The 22,538-nt window shown below is 32.6% G+C and overlaps 2 protein-coding genes across 2 annotated transcripts; one reads left to right on the top strand and one right to left on the bottom strand.

Moving 5' to 3' along the window:
* The first annotated feature begins 315 nt into the window (after positions 1–315).
* On the top strand, positions 316–6,450 carry LOC107644054 (sucrose synthase 7). The gene is made up of 15 exons (XM_016347838.3): positions 316–590; positions 1,501–1,633; positions 1,717–1,871; positions 1,962–2,154; positions 2,248–2,366; positions 2,627–2,843; positions 3,102–3,197; positions 3,313–3,486; positions 3,567–3,683; positions 3,878–4,044; positions 4,151–4,375; positions 4,463–5,029; positions 5,181–5,319; positions 5,422–5,579; positions 6,118–6,450. The coding sequence occupies exons 1-15, from the start codon at positions 484–486 to the stop codon at positions 6,278–6,280; spliced, it is 2,730 nt and encodes a 909-aa protein (XP_016203324.1). The 5' UTR covers positions 316–483; the 3' UTR covers positions 6,281–6,450.
* An 8,926-nt stretch (positions 6,451–15,376) lies between these two features.
* LOC148565888 (L10-interacting MYB domain-containing protein-like) lies at positions 15,377–16,236 on the bottom strand. Its single transcript, XM_088487283.1, has 2 exons — positions 15,994–16,236; positions 15,377–15,913 (listed from the first exon to the last, which is right to left on the bottom strand). Exons 1-2 carry the CDS (start codon positions 16,234–16,236, stop codon positions 15,377–15,379), a joined length of 780 nt encoding a protein of 259 aa, XP_088343409.1.
* Between the last annotated feature and the right edge of the window lie 6,302 nt (positions 16,237–22,538).

Here is a 22,538-nt window from a genome sequence, read left to right as displayed (position 1 = left end):
TTTAGAAAAATCATCTTATGTATCTGATTTAATAATTATGCTGCTTAGATCTTAGTCCTCAATTTAGAATATATATATATAAAAGAGAATTGAGAACATGTTTGATTTGATATGGAATAAAGAAAAGAACAAAAGAACGTTACCTTAGAGGGACAACTACTTGTTCATCATGTTGTTTATACATTCTTTGCCTCCATATTTAAAACAAATGAAAAAACACATAGGTGCAATTATCATATATTCCTTTCTTGCTTTCAATTTAAATCTTTTCTTTCAGACAAAACATAACCCCAAAATTCATTCCTTCTGAATATTATTATTCAATAATAATGGGATCACCCCACAAGTCAAATCCAATACTATAAATATCATAAGAACATGGTCCAAACAACACGGTGAGGAAGTTTCTAATTCATTGAACTTGATTAGTTGTTCGTTTGTGTTTTACTCTTTGGTTCAAAGTTATTGCAAGTTTTTACTAGAATGGATTCTAGCTCGGGACCTGTGTTGAAGAGGGCAGACACTATTGCTGATAGCATGCCTGATGCATTGAGGCAGAGCCGCTTTCACATGAAGAAATGCTTTGCAAGGTACTAATATATAGTATTAGTGTATAAAATTTAATATTCATGTAGCATCAAGAAGTTTTAAACATATATCTAATTATGTAATACTATGTCAACGAAAACAATTATTTTTTATATTTATTATATGGATAATCATTAAAAAAAAAACAAATGTCATTGAATAACTATATAAATTTTTTTATAATATCATTGCATCAATAATAAACTTTCTATATATAGCGATTTCCGAGTCTCATGATGTGAACATTAGAATTAGATTGTTAAAAAAAAAAGGATGTAGAGAATACTTTTTGTACATAATTTCGTAATTTTTGACTTTTGAGTGTTTTTAAATATTGATATGATATCCAATTGGTCGGAGTTAGGGATGAATTCGTGTGTTATGTTGTGGGGGCCTTAATAAAATTTGAAATTTTTTTTTAGTAGTACATGATAATTATATTTATTTGTTTTTATTGTATTATTAAATTTAATCTCATTATATTAAATTATTATAAAAATTAATTTATTGTCATAATATATATATATATACTTCCAATGTCAAAATTTTTAGGTTCGTCATTGGTAGGAGTGGTAGGGAAATTAATCTCTCTTCAATAATCTTAAGTCATAGTATATTCTTCAACACAGATTTATTTATTAAATTCATAATAATAAGGTCCAAATACACGTGGTAGAAAAAAAAATATGAGAAAGTATAAATGACCTAAGCGTAAAATGTATACAATGAAGGTTTAGAAAGTATTAGAGATATGGTTATAACTAGCAAATGAGTTTTTTTTTTTTTTTTTTTTTTTTTTTTTTTTTTTAATTTAAAAGGAAATAATATGTCTTGTTCCACTTCCGTAATTTGTCTCTTTCATTTCTTTTATAACAATTTTTTTTTTTTTGGGGATGAAAAAACATGAAACAGGTTTGTTGCTAGAGGGAAAAGGTTATTGAAACACCAACAAATAATGGAAGATTTGGAGAAAGCAGTTGAAGACAGAGGTGAGAGGAACAAGCTTTTAGAGGGCTTGTTAGGTTACATCCTCAGCTCCACTCAGGTTCCATGAAACAATGATCTCACTTCTCTCTTTTCAGTGATCAAAAGGGTGTTCATATTTATAAACTTTGAATTGTGTTGCAGGAAGCTGCTGTTGTTCCTCCTTATGTTGCTTTCGCAGTTCGGCCGAATCCAGGGTTCTGGGAATTTGTTAAAGTGACTGCAGATGATTTGCAAGTGGAAGGTATTGAGGCCACAGATTACTTGAAATGCAAGGAAATGATATTTGATGAGAATTGGTAAGTGTTGAAATTCTCTCCAAAGCAATACCTATAATTTAATCACAAGATGTAGCAGCTTAGTGAAACTTAAGTTGAATATGGATGCAGGGCAAGTGATGAAAATTCATTGGAGATAGATTTTGGGGCTATAGATTTCACTACGCCACGCTTGGCGCTTTCTTCTTCGATTGGCAATGGACTAAACTTCACCACGAAGATCTTGAGCTCAAGGTTGAATGAGAGGTCCCAAAGTTCAAATGCATTGCTTGATTACTTGTTAAGCCTTAATCATCAAGGAGAGGTGAAAATGAAAAGCATGGTACTATAAAAATTCTTGAACAAGATAAATAAGAGAAAGCTGAATTCATGTTTTCTTCTTTTACCATTATGGCAGAACCTTATGATTAATGACAAATTGAATAACTTGACAAAGCTTCAAACAGCACTGAAAGTAGCTGAAACATATGTTTCTGCTCTCCGCAAAGATACACCTTACCAGAGATTTGAAGAAAGGTCAACGTCTAACTCTTGTATTTTATTTCTTTAGTAACTTTTTAGAATTTAATTTTGATACATTGTCAGTATGAAACAATTTTAGACGTGCATCTAATCATGTAACGTCACATCAACAAAAATAACTATTTTTTTCATTGACCGTGTAAATGGTCGTCTGAAAGAACGAATGTGATTGAATGGCTGTGTATGCATCAAAATTAAACTCAACTTTTCAAGGGTATATTTGTTAAGATATGAATTTCTTTTTCTGTGAGCAGGTTCAGAGAGTGGGGATTTGATAAGGGGTGGGGGAACACTGCAGGGAGGGTTAAAGAGACAATGAGAATGCTTTCGGAGGTTCTAGAAGCTGCAGATCCATTGAAGTTGGAATCACTTTTCAGCAGGCTTCCAAATATGTTCAACATTGTTATTTTCTCCATTCATGGCTACTTTGGACAAGCAGATGTTCTTGGATTGCCGGATACCGGAGGCCAGGTAAGAAATCCCTTCCTTTCACATGATTTTGTTACGAGTGCAATTTTAATGCACTGACTATTGGCTAAGTTGTTTTTGTTGATATGACAGTATAAAAATACGTAATTAGATGTCTGTGTAAGAATATTGTTATTAGATTTTTCGACATAACAAATCCAATTAAAACCTTGAAGTTGTAGTATTACTCTTTGATATCTAACCAGAAATTTTATTGAAGTGAATAATCTTTTGATTTGTTGGGATTATTTTTTCCAACAGGTAGTTTATATTCTTGATCAAGTAAGGGCCTTAGAAGAAGAGTTACTGCAAAAGATTAAGCTACAAGGCCTTAGTGTGAAACCACAGATTCTTGTGGTAAGTTACTGAGGTCTAGTAACTCTAGAGTATTACAAAATACTAATCATGGTTCAAAAAATGCAAATAACACTTGATTTTCTTTTTTGTTTCTAATTGTGATCCATGCACACAGGTTACAAGGCTCATACCAGATGCTAAAGGGACCAAATGTAACCAGGAACTGGAACCTATCATCAACACTAAGCACTCTCACATTCTTAGGGTCCCCTTTTGGACGGAGAAGGGGATCCTCCGGCAATGGGTGTCGCGCTTCGATATATACCCTTACTTAGAAAGATTTGCGCAGGCATGTCCAATCATATCTTTATTTCATTCTTCAATCCAGTGATGTTTTTTACCGTTCATGTTATCTTTTATCATAAACAGGATGCTACTATCAAGATTCTTGATCACTTGGAAGGAAAGCCTGACCTCATCATTGGAAATTACACTGATGGAAACTTGGTCTCATCCTTAATGGCTAATAAACTTGGAGTAACACAGGTTGATTCAGTCACCTACCTTGATGCATATATAAATAAGAATTAATAATGTACATTAGCAAAGAAAATTCATCAGTAGAGACTAAAGAGAGAGTTTACAAGGACTCATGGAATTTTACACGAACCAAAAACTTAATTGACTCTTATTAACACTTTAACTAAGAGTCTAATACTTAAAACCTTGTATAAATGAAGGCAACCATTGCTCATGCTTTGGAAAAGACCAAATATGAAGATTCAGATGTCAAATGGAATGAATTTGATGAGAAATACCACTTTACAAGTCAATTCACTGCTGACATGATCTCAATGAATTCAGCTGATTTCATCATAACTAGCACATACCAAGAGATTGCTGGAAGGTATATAGGTTTTATTTTAATTTCTTGTGAATCATACATTCTTATAAGTTCAACTCAGATTGACATTACTTGGAATACAAGTAACTTCATTTTATTGTGTAATCAGCACGAATAAGCCGGGACAGTATGAAGCTCACACTGCATTTACCATGCCGGGGCTATGTCGTGTCGTGTTTGGCATCAGTGTCTTTGATCCAAAGTTCAACATTGCCGCCCCTGGCGCTGATCAATCAGTGTACTTCCCTTTTACAGAAAAACAACAGCGATTGATCGAATTTCATCCGGCTATCGAGGAACTACTTTATAGTAAGGATGACAATGAAGAACACATGTAAGTGTTTGTCCCTGAATTTACTGTATTATTGGAAACATGTCACTTTAATGGCCTAATTCCAAACCTGAAATGTGTTTGGAACAGAGGGTATTTGGAGGACAAAAAGAAACCGATCATATTCTCGATGGCTCGGCTGGACAAAGTGAAGAATCTCAGTGGCCTAGTGGAGTGGTATGCGAAGAATAAGAGGCTGCGAAGTTTGGTGAACCTTGTGATTGTTGGAGGGTTCTTCAATCCAGGCAAATCAAAAGACAGAGAGGAAATCTCAGAGATCAAGAAGATGCATTCCTTGATAGAAGAATACAAACTCAAGGGCCAGTTCAGGTGGATTGCAGCGCAAACAGATCGCTACCGAAACAGCGAGCTGTATCGCTGCATTGCAGATACAAAGGGAGCTTTTGTGCAGCCAGCAATGTATGAGGCTTTTGGTCTCACAGTGATTGAGGCTATGAACTGTGGATTACCAACTTTTGCTACAAATCAAGGAGGCCCTGCAGAGATTATAGTTGATGGAGTCTCAGGATTTCATATTGATCCTTACAATGGAGATGAATCAAGCAATAAGATTGCTGATTTCTTTGAAATCTGCAAGACTGATCCTGAACACTGGAATACAATCTCCAAAGCTGGTCTTCAACGCATCAATGAATGGTAAAATTCTTAACCACATTCATAAAAATGTGTTTGGAGAAAAATGCAACAATGTTTTTATCTCGAGCCAAACTTTTCTGTCTTGAAACACTTATCAAACACAGCGTCAGGGATGGATTTCTTAATGTGAGTTCTTGTGTGTTATTTGTAGCTACACATGGAAGATATATGCAAAGAAAATCTTGAACATGGGATCAATCTATGGGATCTGGAGAAGGCTAAATAAGGAACAAAAGTTGGCAAAGGAAAGATACATCCACATGCTCTATAATCTCCAATTCAGGAACTTGGTAATTTTCTTATTTCAGACATGGTTAATTCCTTTCACCAAGGATTAATAACTATTCAAAAAAACATATACATAGATTTAATTGAGTTGCCTTGCATTGCAGGCAAGGAAAGTTCCCATTCCTGGTGAGGCATCCTTTGATCCTGCACCAATGGCAACAACTGTAGGAAAAAAATCTGCACCAGAAGGAGCATCACCTAAGATCTTGAAGCCTGATGTTGCAGCAGCACCAACTTCCAGGATTGAACCTCAGATTCCAAGGCAAGTCACATAGTACAAGTAGTTAAATTTCATTTTAATCATGATGTTCATCTTTCATAACACCAAAGTCTTAACTCTGGACACTCAATGGACTAAATTATAATATTTTATCACAAGAGAAATTATTGCATATTCATAAAACAGTTTAGGTGGTATGTATTTCATGCATTTATAAAGGGACATATAAGTATTTATTATAACAAAAATATATTTTTGAATAAAACATCACTTTATGAATTACTGCCGGATAATCTTTTTCAGTATTTATGAATGTTGTATTTTTAATTCGTATATTTTTGTATATTTACTTATAATTCATATATATTATTTTTTATAATTTGATTATTTTAGTTGAATTATAATTAAATCAGTTGAATCACTAAATTGACAAATAATAATTAGAATGGTTTGATGACTGGTTCAGTTTTTAAAACCTCAAAAAACACACACATTAATAAGATATCAATAAGATTACAAGTTTGTCATAAGCTTTTGTATTTGCTAGCCTTTATTAACCAAAGTAGGTTTTAATTTGCAGGGATGAGGGTAAGGAAGTAATTTCCCCTCAAGAGAGTAGCATTTTAGGGACAAGGAATCGCTTAAGTTGGTGGATTGGCATGATTGGATCTTTGTTCATCCTTCATTACTTCTTACAGAATCTGGATCGTATATTCACATGGAATAACAACAATCACATGTAAATTTAGTTCATTCCTTCTAGTTTTAACTCAAATACTAATGAGTTTACCTTTCTGTAGTTTCAATAATCTTATAAAATAAATTGTACCAATAAGAGAAAGTTCAAAAGTAGCTTGTCAATTATTCCAAAACATTAATAAAAAGCTCTCGTAGACATGGATTCATCTTGTTACATCATCTTTTATTTATTTTTTCGCCAAGCATTGCAAATCATAATTCAAAATATAAAATTGAATACATATCAATTATATTATATATACATAAAAAATTAACTACTAAATTTCTACATAATATTTTTGCAATTTAATATTTTTCTTTCCTTTCCATTCAAAATCTGCTCGCTAAAGACTATCATTTAAAAAAAAAAAAAGAACGAAAATTAATACAATAACTAAACCTTATCCATTAGGTGGAATTGGTTGAAAGTTACACTCCATTTTATAAGTCAAGAAAAAATACACTTTATATAAGTTAAAAATTTGATATTATTATTGTACATTCAACTTAGAAATTAAAGTACACCAATATAAATTAAGGAAGATTATTAATGAATAATTTAGATATACATACAAATACTATACAGAAGAAGAAAAAAAAAAGACACTTTAAGTTCTAAAAGATAATTTCTAGAAGAGCTCTCAATCATAGCACAACGTACAAATAATATCCTATATGTGGATCAAGTTACTAGAAGTTATTGAAAAATTTTAAAATTTGCAACTATCTCACATAAGGTATATATATATATATATGGCAACTAACAATGTATAGAAAGGGTAATATAAAGAATCGAGCACTAAATGAATGAAAAGAATTATTATTATTGCATATCATCAAAATACAAGTGCCGGTTTATTTATATACTAATCTCAGCACTACTATATTCAATAACAGCTTTTGCATTATAATCGTTGCTAAGCTAATAGAATCTTAAATGACTATTTTGATGTCTTTACAACTCCCACAAACTCAAGGCGGGTGAAGCACAAGCCTGAGTTTGTCTCTGAACTTTTCGAAAAAATGGCTTGAAAGAGGTTTTGTTAGGACATTCACGATCTGTTTTGATGCAGGGATGTGTGTAACCAGAACCAAGCCTTGATTAACTCTATCACGAACAAAGTATAGATCAAGCTCGAAGTGTTTCGTGCCGTTATGTAGTACTAAGCAAGAAGCACAGCGACATGATATCATAGTATACATAAGTGGGGGGCATTCATACAAGGTTGATGCATTTCAGTGAAGAGCGTTCGGACCCATATCAACTCAGCAAAGATTGCAGCAAGCGCTCTGAACTCTGCCTCTGTTGAGCTTCGACTAACAGTGGTTTGTTTTGTACATTTTCATGAGATGCAATCTCCTGATGTTGATTTTCTATCTTCCAGATTCGAGGCCCAATCGGAGTCTGCAAAACCAATCAAGCGAAGGTCATTAGATTTATGGAATTGAAGATTAAGAAAAATGGTACTTGCCAAGTATTGAATTAAGCGCTTTAACGCAGTCCATTGATCTTGTAATGGATTTGAGAGGAACTGACTGAGCATATTTACTGTGAATGTGATGTTAGGTTGCATTATCGTCACATACTGTAATATTCCAACCAACGACCTAAACATGGTCGGATCTTCAAATGGCATGCTCCCTGAAGATGTCAAGCGGCACGAGAAATACATAGGAGTATTCATGGCTTTATATTCGAGCATTTCTACTTTGGATAGCAATTCTTGAAAACGTACTTGGACTGGTTCAGGGAGATAAAAAAGTCAGTGTGATGATTGACTTCAATTTCGAGGAAGAAGTTCAGGTCACCAAGATCTTTTAAAAGAAAAATGGAGTGTAGCTGGTTCATAGTCTCTTGAATCTCTTGATCATCACTTTCCGTGACAAGCATATCATCTACATACATGAGTATGACCCACTTTGGCTAAATAACTTAAATAAGTTCTTTTGAAAAAAGAGCTTAAAGTATAAGGACTTTTATTAATAGTAGCTTATAAATAAGTTATTTTGTGTTTGAATTTTTAACTATAAAAGTACTTATTTTAAAGTTGTAGCGTTTGAATAAATAACTCAAAAAATACAATTTTTTAACATAAGAGAATGGATATTAAAATAACGATGATAACAAATACTTTCCATTATTGAAGGTTGATTTTACATAACCAAATTACTAAGATTACAATCGATCAGGCAATTGATTCTTTATTTGTTCTCTAATTAATTCCATTTTTCTAGCACTTTCAGCATTCGGTTCTTTCCACGTAATATCATTAGAAACTGGTTCTTCTAGCTTCACCTTCACCTTCACCCATAAGATCAAAATTTTCATAGAATTCTTCAAATTGTTCATCGCTTATGTCATTTCGTCTATCACATAACTAATTCTGCTATTAATTCTGATTGTAACAAACTTGATATTGTTAGAGGGTAGATTTGTAATTATAGGATTACAGCTGTAATTGTACATTGTATAAATAGGTACTGTAGCTTGTATATTCCTTTAGGGTTTTAATCATCAAAATCACCTTTACCAAATTCCTTCTTCTTCTCTTGTTCATCTCTCTCTCAGCTCTATGAGAACACACAAAGAAACACCTCTCTAAGCTCACTTTTAACATGGTGCGGTGAGCGTGGAATGGATCGAGGTGGTGTGTGACGAGAGTGCTCGAAGATCGAAGATCCAAGACGTGATTTTTCAATTTTTTTGGTTGCTCGTAGATTGACTCTCAAATCTACGAATCCTAAAACATGGATACTAACAATCCAGAATCAGGAATGAACCCAGGCGCTCTTAGTGCCGAATCTACAGCAAACCCAGGCACTTTTAGTGCCGAATCTGTAACTGCTCTTCTCAACCAACTCTCTGCTCAACTTGGACGCAACAATGGAACCTCAAACCCAAGCATTGATCAGATCAGTCCTTACTTCATTCATCCGTCTGAAAACCCTGGTATTCCTATAACTCCTATAGTTATGAATGGCTCAAATTATGGTGACTGGAGTAGAACATTGACTTTAGCTCTGCAATCTAAAAATAAATTTGACTTTGTTGATTAAACGATTAAGAAACCACTTGAATCTGATCCTTTGTTTAGGCAATGGAAACGTTGCAACACTTATGCTGTAGGTTGGATTAACTTGTCTCTGAGTTCAGATATTTCACGAAGTATAATGTGGAATAATCTAGCTTATGAGATATGGAGTGAATTGCGAAGAAGATACTATCATGGTGATAGGTTCAGAATAGCTAAATTGAAGGAAGAATTGTATGCTGTCAAGCAAGGAGAACTTTCTATTACCGCTTATTTCACAAAATTAAGATCATTATGGGAGGAATTAGAGAGTTTTTAGCCAATACCTGCTTGTGAATGCAGTCCAAAATGCTCCTGTGGTCTTGGAGTTATTCGATCATATAGATCTGAGGGATGTGTGGTGAAATTTCTACGGGGGTTAAATGATCAATTCTCAACTATACGTTCACAGGTCATGATGATGGAGCCACTACCCAATCTTGATTCTACTTTTGCCTTGCTCACACAACAAGAAAGGCAACTTGGCTTTCATGGAGAAGAATCTCAAATACTTCTCAATATTGCACAACACAAATCTCCACAAGGAACCAATTCCAACAAAGGATCAGATTCTACTAAGAGTGATATTGTTGCTGCTAATCGACAAGGCAGAGGAAAGAGCAGAACATATAGAGGTAAAGGATCGGGTAGAGGAAAAATTGTTTGCACATATTGTGGAAAGCTTGGACACACAATAGATGTTTGCTATAGGAAACATGGTCTGCCACCACATCTGAAGGAGAGATATAATAGTGGTGGTGCTGCAACATTCAATTATGCAGCCACTGATGAACATGCTGATGAAGACAGTGCAGATCAGAAGCAGCAAAGAAGTGACGAGCAATGCTTGGAATTCACTCAAGATCAGAAGATTGCTTTACTAGCTCTTCTTCAGCGCAATGAGTTACAGTCCATCCACAGCACCAACCAAATAGTTGGCCAAACTCCAGCAATGAGAGGTAACACTAACCAAGTGATTCAACTATTGCATTTTAAGTCACATGTTTTGGCTGAGAGAAGTGGTGATGAAACAGAAAAGTCAAAATCTTGGATCATTGATATAGGAGCCACTAACCATGTATCATATTATCTTCAAGATTTTAAAACTTACCATCATATTCCTACAATTATAGTTAAGCTTCCAAATGGCTCCTACACCACAAGCAACATCATAGGAACAGTTAGATTTTCTGATTTACTTTATCTTACCAACACATTATACATACTTAGCTTTAACTATAAACTTATTTCTGTTTCATCACTTACGTCAAATTTAAAATGCAAATTGGAAATAATTGACACAATGTGTGAGATACAGGATTCATCAAAGACGAGGATTTGAGTAGCTAGAACAGCAGAAGGACTTTATGCATTGGATATCTCAACACAACATGCATTTTCATTTGCATCTTCAATGAATTCTATTATTAGCTTGAATGCCGTAGATTTTACATACATTTGGCATACTAGATTAGGTCATATACCAGAGGATAGGCTTGCTGTAATGAAACAAAAATACAATCTTACAGAGTGTGATTTGAATTTCAATAAAATTCCTTGTGATGCTTATCATTTTGGTAAACAAAAGAAGCTTCCGTTTCCTTTAAGCTCTAGTAAGGCAGCCAATGGTTTTGATTTGCTTCATATGGATATTTGGGGGCCTTTGGAAACTCCATCTACTAATGGTCATAAATATTTTTTAACGGTTGTTGATGATAAAAGTAGATTCACATGGATTTTTCTGATGAAACATAAGGCTGAAACATCAAATTTAATTAAATCTTTTGTTCAACTGGTTAAAACCCAATTTGAAAAATCTGTTAAGGCTATCAGATCAGATAATGGACCAGAATTTAAGATGCTTTCTTTTTACAATTCTAATGGAATTGAACATCAAACCTCTTGTGTTGAGACACCTCAACAAAATAGAATTGTAGAACGAAAACATCAACACATATTACAAATTAGCCACAGCATTATGTTTCATTCAAACATTCCAAAGTATTTTTGGAGCTATGCTATTAAGCATGCAGTACACCTCATCAACCGTTTTCTTAGTGTTATTCTCAAAAATGCTTCTCCATATGAAGTTCTTTATTCAAAATTACCTGATATTTCACATTTGAAAACCTTTGGCTGTTTTGCCTATGCAAGTACTCTAACCTCAAAAAGGACTAAGCTGGATGCTAGGGCTTCAAAATGCTATTTTCTGGGCTATCAAGCAGGAACTAAGGGCTATCTTTTATTAGAATTACCATCGAGAAAAATATTTCTTTCAAGAAATGTTATTTTCTATGAAAATCATTTCCCTTTCATTGACAAGAACTTAAATCACACAAACAATCCTCATAGATCTGAAGATTTATTTAATTACAGCCATCATTTATCACCAAATTATCAATATATCACTCATATATCTGCACCTCCTGTTGATAATTATACACATTTTGGGACTGATAGCATAGATCCACCTGAGAATGCTCCACAATTAGGACTTGAAATAAATGATTCTGACTTTAGCATTTCATCTCATGGTGTCAATCATGCATCGCCATCTGCATCTTCCTCAAACACTCAAAATAATGATAATTATCATACATCTTCATCTGCATCTTCCTCAAACATTCAAGATAATGCTAATGTCACAGTAGATACTTCTAGCCCAGTCCTTAGAAGATCCACTCGAACTAGGCATGCACCTGCATATTTAGCAGATTATCATTGCATAAACTCAGTTGCTGCTCCAGCTACTCACCCCAGATATTCAGTACATGTGCCTCTTTCCAATTTGAGTGACAGTTTCAAACACCTCTCTCTAGCCATCACAAAAACACCTGAGCCAAAACACTATAGGGATGCTGTAACTCAATAGTGTTGGAGAAGTGCTATTAAAGCTGAGATAGATGCTCTTGAGCAGAACCAAACTTAGAAACTCACTTCTTTGCCAGCAGGGAAGTTTCCAATTGGTTGCAAATGGGTGTTTCGAAACAAATTCCATTCTGATGGTACAATTGAAAGGCATAAGGCTAGGCTTGTTGTAAAAGGATTCACCCAAGTTTCTGGAGTAGATTATCTTGACACATTTAGTCCAGTTGTCAAGATGACTACATTTAGAGTAGTTCTGTCACTTGCTGCTGCAAAAGACTGGTTTCTCAAACAACTTGATGTAAACACAACCTTCTTGCATGGAGATTTAGATGAAGAAATGTACATGACGTTTCCCCCTGTTCTTGAGGTAAATGGTAATGGCTTGGTTTGCAAATTGAAGAAATCGTTGTATGGCTTAAAACAAGCTAGTCGGCAATGGCACACCAAACTGAGTTCAGTTCTTCATGAGGCAGGTTTCACTCAATCAAGACTTGATCACTCTCTATTTACAAAGCATAACAATGAAGGTATTGCCATCATCTTGGTGTACGTAGATGATCTAGTCTTAACAGGGGATAATTTGACAGAAATCAACAGGATCAAACACATTCTTGACAGCAAGTTCAAAATCAAGGATTTGGGGGATTTAAAGTATTTCCTTGGTATGGAGGTAGCTAGATCTTCCAAAGGGATTGCTATTTACCAAAAGAAATATGTGTTAGACATGTTGAAGGATCACGGATTGCTTGATTATAAACCGAGCTCAACTCTTATGGACTATACTACCAAATTGTGCAAAGACAATGGTGATGATTTAGCTGATTCTGTTGAATACAAAAAATTAATTGAAGGCTTTTATACCTAACCAACACAAGACCGGATATTTGCTTTGCTGTGGGAAAATTAAGTCAGTACCTTGACCAGCCCAGGAAGAATTATATGAGTGCTGCCATTAGAATTTTGAAGTATCTCAAGGGCTGTCCAGCAACTGGTCTCCTATTTCCTTCTCATTCGGACAATAGTGTGATTGAATTCACCGACTCTGATTGGGCGTCTTGCAGTGATTCCAGAAAATCAGTCTCTGAATATTGTTTTTTCTATGGATCAGCACTCGTCTCATGGAAGAGTAAGAAACAAGCAACAGTGGCGAAATCGTCCACTGAAGCTGAATATAGAGCTCTTGCTTCTGCAACTTGTGAGGCCCAATGGTTATTTAATTTATTCACTGAATTGAAATTGTCTCTTACAAAATCTATAAACCTCTACTGTGATAATCAATCTGCCCTTTACTTAGCTGCTAATCCTATCTTTCATGAAAGAACTAAGCACATCGAGGTTGATCACCATATTACATGGGAGAAAGCTCAAATGGGACTAACCAGATTGTTGCCCATTAAGAGTGAAGAACAACTTGCAGATGTTCTTACTAAACCCTTGCCCCCTGGACCTTTCTCCAAATTCTATCTCAAGCTGGGACTGACAGATATTCATGGCATTCCTGGATTGTGGGAGGATATCACATGACTAGTAATCATTGATCATTTTTCATCCTTTTTCATTCCCAGCTTGCGGGGGGATATCACATAACTAATTCTACTATTAATTCTGATTGTAACAAACTTGATATTGTTAGAGGGTAGATTTGTAATTATAGGATTACAGCTGTAATTGTACATTGTATAAATAGGTACTGTAGCTTGTATATTCCTTTAGGGTTTTATTCATCAAAATCACCTTTACCAAATTCCTTCTTCTTCTCTTGTTCATCTCTCTCTCAGCTCTATGAGGATACACAAAGAAACACCTCTCTAAGCTCACTTTTAACATCGAATAAATTTATGTAAAGCCATACAAGCACCAATAATTCTAACTTGTGTGTTTTAAGAAAAACGATGGCATGGCACCTAAGATTTTCCATCTTGCTTTACAACATCCAAATGGGCGTTCAATTGTACATCTAAGGCTAGAATGATAATAGTTGAATACTTCATTTCTTCCTCTTGCTCTGAGACCCAATCTAAAATGCGGAAGATGTTATCTATGACCTTTATAAGGACCTAAGAACCCCATAAAACACGGATAGCCAGAATCTACCAAGTAGTACTTATCTAGCAAAAATTTAGTGCACCACAAAATCAGTTAATAAAAATAAAGAGTTTAATCTAATATAAATAATATCAGTCTCATATGCTAACCTTTAGGAGGAAGAGGGAAATGAAGACTTTGTCTACGCACAGCTTGATTAAAAATTTTAGTATCGTGTGCAGATCCTTCCCAACCTGCCCATACAAATGTGAAACACATGTTAAAATCACATACTACCATCACATTTGTAGTTGTAATCCCTTTCTACCAATGTATGGAATTTTCTTGTCGGCAGGAACAACAACAGGTATATGAGTTCCATTTATTGCACCAATGCAATTTTTAAAATATGAAAAATATCTTTCATCATTTTTTAATTTCCACTGGAGTATCTGTGAATTGTGGATCAGTTGGTTGAATAATATGTTGAGCAAGCTTGCAAACAGCATCCAATACACAATGAAATTGTCTAGAAATATTTTCCCCTGAATGTTGGAATCTCTCTTCTGCATTACATATTGAACCTGGTTGTCCAATGATATATAAAAATATACCTACTTGTTCATGAATTCCAGTCCCTTTTGTTGTCTTTAGATTGTAAGTACTTTGTAAAACATCATAGAGATGAAGGAACACAAGCTTTTTCATCCTAAATTGCTGGTAGCAACGAATAGGATGCCCATTTAAAAGTTCATTTACCCAACCACTTCCTGTCAATCTTGAAGTTCTTCGTGGATTTTTCACAACGTACTTTAGAAAATAATCAACACAAGTTGCGATTGTTATTAAAGTCATTGTCTTCTTCTTACGTTTAGCTGTGACCTTTTGTTTGTTTTCAAATTCTTCGTCTGACACATTTGTATTTGACATCAAACTTTCAGTTGACAAACTTTCAGTTGAGCTGTTAGATATCCTGTTATACAAATATTTTAAACTAATATCAAATAAACACTAGTTCACATATTAAATATAAAATAGCAAACAACCATAGAAAATAATAAAAAAATATAATCATAGAAAATATTTTTTGAACAACACATAAATATATTAAAAAGAGATATTCTAGCAAAAAAAACTTTAAGAACTAGACACATCTGCTAAACTATGAGTCTTCAACCAACCAAGTTGTAAGGCAGAATTTTCTAGCCCCATAAAAATCTTTCTATTCGACCTTTTTGCCATTAGTCTTGTAGCTATAAAGAATATATCACTCCCCACTTCTAGCCCAGGTAATTGTTTGAGAACAGCTAAACAAGTAGATATACTTGGTACGTTATTTCTATGAGCTATTTCGTTGGCCTTTTCTTCTTCAAACACATTAATTATATGTTCTAGTTGAGTTGAAAGTTGAGAGGCTCCAGACCCTTTTCTAACCTTTCTTCTCTTTTGTCTCATTGCACTAGGAGGCGTTGATTCATCATTTAACTCATCTTCTAAACCTTCTTCCTCATTACTATTATCTTTGTCATTATATCTATCGTCATAACTATCATTTATATCTTCAGAAGGTGCCCATGCACCTACACCAGTAGCTACAACATCTTTAAAAAGAAACTCCATTTCATCAAGATGTTTTGGACCTTCCTCTCTAAATTTTGTCACATCAGAATTTTTCTATGAAACGATAAAATGACAATTAAAAATCTCTCGATAAAATTGATATTTCTGAAATGCTTTTAAAAAATGCAATATACCTGAATCTTAGCATCCCACCAATCATCACTTGCTTGTATGGTCTTCTTAATAGGATCCCAACCAAGACCAGTCTCTTTTCCTTTTAGTTTAGCCCATAGTCCCCATTCTCTTTTCATAGCCTCCCACTTGTTTTTAAATTGTTTAGACTCATAATTTAAACCAGTCTCTTTCAAGAATTTTGTTTTTAAATTTGCCCAACCAACTTTGTTAAAATATGTTCCAGGTCTATTTCCAGCCACCATCTCTTCTTTACATATTTTCATGAATATAACAGTATTTCGTTCATTCCAATCAGCTTTAAATTTTCTTCCGGACTTGCCACTTTCATGAATTTGTTAGGAAAGAACATAAAAAAAGAAAATTATAAAACTAATTATAAAAATAATAGCAAGTTGTATAAAAATAAAATCACATATAAAAAAAATTAAAACTGAGATCTCATAGCATACACAATGTTCAATACAAATTTAATAATAAAAATAGAATGATAAAATGATAAAAAAATACCTGAAAGGAATATATGCTGGTTTAGATGGAACAGAAGATGGTGGTGAAGGGTCAATACTTCCAGCAGATGAATCATTGCGTGAAAATGATGGTGGAAAGCCAGTGCTTCTAGAAGATGGAACCTTGCGTGAAAATGGTGGTGGAGGGCCAGTATTTTCAGCAGAAATAGGAAATATTTTTTCACAGAATCAAGAACGAAAGTAGATTCTTTTGTTTTGAAATCAATTTTTTTTCACAGAAGTGATAAAATGACTTATCAAAAAGGAGATAAGTCATCTATTTCTACTTCTTCCAAAAGCTGCAAATTAACTTTTCGAGAAGTTAAAAGCTCTTTTTTAAAGTGGTGCCAAACACGCTTATCGTAACTTTTTATAATTCAAAAGTAAAAAAAAGTAGCTTTTGTCACTTTACAAATGGGCTCTATGTAGGTAATGGACTTGGATGTTAATTTGATGGAGAGGGAGGGATCTGATATTTAATATTTGTTAAAATATTACTAATATACATAAGTAATATTTTAATATGATTTGGTAATATTTTTTAGATATTAATAAAAGTTAAGTATACAGTAGTGCAGTGGCAACCTTGGGGTGAAAATTAAAATGGAAGTTAGTTATGCTGTAATAAATACCATGTTGATATTGGAATTTTAGATTGAAGAGGAAGAGAAGAACATAAATTATGAATAATTAGAAAACAAAAATACACACTACAACAAACTACTAAAATCAACTATTATATAATTGTATATGAATATACTATAATTTAACATATTTTTAGTGTATATTTTATATTGTAGTGTTTTACAAGATTACAACAACATCTTTTATTTGTGATTATTATAGTAAAACTCGAATCCTATAACAAAGTATAGTCAAGCAATAAATAAAATATCAAACTATCCTAGGAGATATTATTTGATCTGACAAGACATAATAGGATATATTATCTTTATTTCTAGCAAACTAAAGAGTATACATATAATGTTCAGAAACTTATGGTAGCTGTGCATATCTGAAACCTGAACCCAACATTGACCCACAACATATATCAGGGCACTTAAGTATTTGTTCAAATTTTTTACCATTTAATCTTTTACACTTCATATCTGAGAGATTAAATGATAAAATATTAGAATAAATATTATTAAATAAAAAAATAATTATTTCATATGTAAAGGCTCTTATTTCGTATGCCCTCTTCTTAATCTTGATGAACCCAAGGCATCATCCCTAAAGTTCTAGACCAAACCTAATTATTCTTAACCCACTCATGATGAGTTGAACCAAGCTAACCTTGTTGGAATTAATAACAAGGTTTCACAAGGAAAAACTCCCTGAAAGGGAGAGAACAATGCATAGGTTCTATCCTAGCGTTTGGGATAATATGGCATTTCAATGCACCCAATTTAGTGGGTGCGTTAGAAATGTCACCAAGATTGTGCCAACAGTAGAATGTTTTGATATATTATTGAGTTGATTTCTCACATCTTCATATGAACATACGTGCATTCATCTTTATCATCATCATCGACCATTTTTTTCTTTCAAGAGCTAATATTTTTTTTTGGAAGGGATTTGATAACTTGTATGAAATTTGATGTAAGAATATAGTTTATATAGATGCAGTTAGCTTACTAACGATAAGGTTAAGGGAAAAGGAAATAAATTTTAGGAGTTAGACTAAAAAATTACGTATTCTAATATTTGGAAATTTTATAAAAGCTTAAGATTCTGAAGGATTTTGTATAAAATTTATTTCTATATATATTTTAAACATTTATGACAGGGAATCAGATATTTATCTTATTTTAAAATTCGTTTCCTTTAATTTAATTCATTGTGAATATTTGGAAATAAAATCCCACCAGTTTTGATTAAATTTGACAGAAATACTCTACAACCAAGTTAATTATCCAACTAAATCCAACCAAGTTAGTATAACCTATTTAACATCCACGCGCTACTATATGTAACTGCCTTTTGACTAAATGCGCCATTATATATAACTGTCTTTGGATGTAAACGGCTTCTTTCTCTGCGGATTTTATTTTTTCCCAATTTCTCTGCATTCTCTGTATTTTCTGCGTTCTCTATGATTACGTTCAATGTTGTTTGATCTGAATTGAAGATTGAGATCAATTTTTTTAAATCAAGTAATGAAATCAGATTTGAATAGATTTTTTATTTTCGAAAACGATGAATAATTCAAGTTCAGATAAGTTAAACCATGGTGAATTGGATCATTCTTCTGAATTGAATCAAGTCGACGAGGTTTGATTTGTTTCTATTAATGTAGTTTGTTATTAGTTGATGCTTGTGTAGTTGTTTTCAAGTTGAATTATTTTATTTTTCTTTGTGCAAATCAGTTTTCATGGTTAAAATTTTGAATTTGAACGGAATGTAGGAGTTTTGAATTGTTTTTTCAATGAATCTATTTATGTTAATTCTAATGATAGTTTCGGTGTATTTTAAAACACATTTTGGTGTAATCTAGAACTATTTTCGGTGTTGTACTTATAAGCTTTCGGCATTTTTTCAATTTCTATGTGATGTTGATGAGCATTTTGTACCAAATGTTAGGATGACTTTTAACACACTTGAAAAAGCTAAAAAATTTAACAAAAATTATTCTAAACTTGTAGGTTTTTCTACCAAAATAAGGAACACAAACCAGAAAGAAAATGAAATTAAGAACCAATTGATTACATGTAATAGAAAAGAAAGGGAAAATGGAAATCGAACATATCTCCAATTCAGAAGACAAATCCCTCAGCTGGATTAAATTATCATTCACTTCCTTGTTATCTAAATCTAACGGAGAAGCTTAAACAGCATAAGGAGTTAAGTATGTTTGTATGTCGTACAATTGAGAATAGTGATGAAATTGGAATTAGACCAAGTATGACATATCAATCATTTGTCGCAGCATCAGAGAAGTCGTACAAGGGAAGTCCATAATGTTTCTGAATTAGATGATGCCAAAAAATTTGGAAAATACTTATTAAGAATGAAAGAGAAGAAACAGAACTTCTTTTATGAGCTTGAACTTGAGGTTGATCATTCAATCAAAAATGCTTTTCGGGCTGATGCAAGAAGTAAGATTGCTTGTGAGTATTTTAAAGATGTTGTTTCATTCGATATCACTTACAATACAAATAGGTAATTTTCTATTTTGGTTTCTGTGCTTTGTGAAACAAGTTTCGGTGCATATCAGATTCTTTTTTTGGTGCTTATTTGATTATGTTTCTGCATTGTAAACTTCAGTATAATTTGGTTTTTGGTTCCTTTATTGGTGCGAATCACCATGGTTATTCTATACTTTTTGGTTGTGCTTTAATGAAAAATGAGAATATTAAACCATTCAAATGACTATTTGAATGTTAGCTTCGTTGCATGGGAGGAAAGGCTCTAAAAGGCATTCTTATCGATCAATGTGCATCGATACAAAGGGCTATCGAGACTTGTATGCTAACAACAATTTATAGGTAATATATTTGGCATATTATGAATATTTTTCAACATAAATTAAAGCGCTACAAGAGACATGAAGAAATTGAACAAGAGATGAGTCATGTTATTTGGAACTCTTTTACAAAAGATGCATTTGATGAAAATTGGAATGATTTTCTTATGAAGTATGGTGTTGGAGACAATAAATGGCTTTCAGGTAACGATAACTTTTATTAAAATTAATTGATGTTATTATTTTTATTGTTTGGATATTTATGTGTTTTGCTTCTATAATAATGATGCAAACCTATATACGTTTTAGTGCATTTGGTTTCTGATTTACCTATTCTATTTCTTTTGTAGAGTTTTTTGAAGATCGTCATTTATGGATTCCAATTTAGCTTGATCACCACTTTTGGGCTGGGACGATTAGAAACACACAAAAAAGTGAGAGCATGTGTGCTTTTTTTTAACAAATTTATTATGTGCAGTAGCTCATTGATCTAATTTGTGAAACAATATGACAATTGCCAAGGAAGAAGATAGCAAAAAGAGAGAGAATCCAATATTGCAGATTTTCATACTGTTATACCTTGTGTAACAAATCATCGATAGAAGCTCAATTTCAACATGTGTATACTCATGACACTATTAGAAAACTAGTTATTACAGACAGATATTTCCGACAGATTTTATCCCACAGAAATACAGACAGAATTTGCGAGGAATTTTTTGTCGGAAACAAAAAAAAATGAATTAGCATAAATTACAAACGGAAAGAGAATCCGTCAATAATTCTGTCGAAAAAATTAATTTTTTTTGGTGGGAAATGGTTACCAACGGAAAATCCCTCTATAATTAAATGAATAAAAATGCTGCGTTTTATTAAATTATTACAGACAGAAAATCTGTCTGTAATTTAAAATATTCCATCGAAAATGTTGATATTCTGTGTTTATGATCGTTGTGGTCAAGTTTGTGTCCGAGCTCCATTCCTTCACAGCACACAAATCAAACGAGCTAAACCTAGCATTTCTCTCTCCATCGACGAGCTTCTTCTTCTCCTTTCCTCACTCACAGCGCCATCGCCGGCCACCCTAACCACCGCAACTATCTTCTCCTTCTTCTCCTATTTTTTAAACACTGAACCAGTAGAACACAGCCCCTGTCTCTCTTAAAATTATACTTATAATAACTGATTGGGGATTAATCTTATATGTTCAAATAAATCAAACTTATACATATAGCCAAAGAAAAAATAAAGAAAGAAAAGTAAATTGGAGGTCTACAATGCCGTCCACTTGTGTATGTGAAACTTACAAGTTACAAGGATTTCACTTGCATAATGTTTTCTCCTATTGCTAAGGACAATTTGATATCAAATTAAAGCAAATTCTGAATTCTTGAACTTGCGAATATATGATTTATTTTCTTCGATAAAAAGAGAAACATAAAAAATGATTAATCATATTCGCACAAGAATAAATCATCTCAATTTTTTTTAAATTGATATTGTCAAATGATCTTATATTATTTAATATTTTTCTACATATTTTATAATTTTATTTAAAAATATATAATAAAATATATTTTATAACAACAATATAATTGAAAAGATCTCTTTTTTACCCAACTCACATTTATTGAGATTATTAGAAATTTCGTTTGACGTAGTCATATATAGCATCATATACCAGAGGTGGTGCTGACCCGCAAATTAGGGGAAAAAAAATCGCGACCATATGGAAACAATTTCATTTTCATAAGTATTAGTGTATATATTCGTGCAATGCATAAAAAATATTTAAATTTTTATTTACATTTAAAATATTTAATAAAAGATATATTTTGATATATTTAATTTTAAATTAAATTTATATATATTTTTATTTATGTCAATATTAAATAAAAGTACATAACAAAAGAATCACAAAAATAATTAAATTAATTAAAAAAATATCGTATATAATTATGTAATAAATTAATATTTTAATTTTTATGAGAAAATAGACATATATATTTTTTTGTAAAATCTAAAATTTTAGTTTATGTTTTTAACATTGATCATTGTATATCTACAAGATATATCTATATATGAGGTTAATTTTTTTTTAACATAAAAAAAAGGTTTAATTACTGTGTTAGTCCCTATCGTTTCGTGAAATTTTCAATTAGGTCCTTATACTTTTTTTCTTTTTAATTGGGTTCCTGCACTAATTTTTTTTTTCAATTAAGTTCCTCTTAGTAGTAATTGGCTTAATTTTATAGGGACCCAACTAAAAAAAGAGAATTGGTATAGGGACCTAAATAAAAGGAAAAAAAAAAGTGTAGGGACCCAATTAAAAAAAAAAATTTTGTGCAAGGACTCAATTAAAAGGAAAAAAAGTATAGGGACCTAATTGAAAATTTCGCGAAACTATAGGGACCAACAGAGTAATTAAACCTAAAAAAAACTTTGGTGTAATATTTAATTATTAAATTTTATAGTGTTTTTTTTTAATTTTAGAGATGAGACAATATATCTCGCGTATTGTATATTTTAATATGTGTGGAACATATTATCTCGTCTCTATCATTTTGAAAAA

The sequence above is a fragment of the Arachis ipaensis genome, chromosome B5 (genome assembly GCF_059453495.1).
Source record: "Arachis ipaensis isolate K30076 ecotype BB chromosome B5, ASM5945349v1, whole genome shotgun sequence".
Classification (NCBI taxonomy): Eukaryota; Viridiplantae; Streptophyta; class Magnoliopsida; order Fabales; family Fabaceae; genus Arachis; species Arachis ipaensis.
Note: the sequence above shows the minus strand (reverse complement) of the source record. Positions and strands in the feature narration are given on the sequence as shown.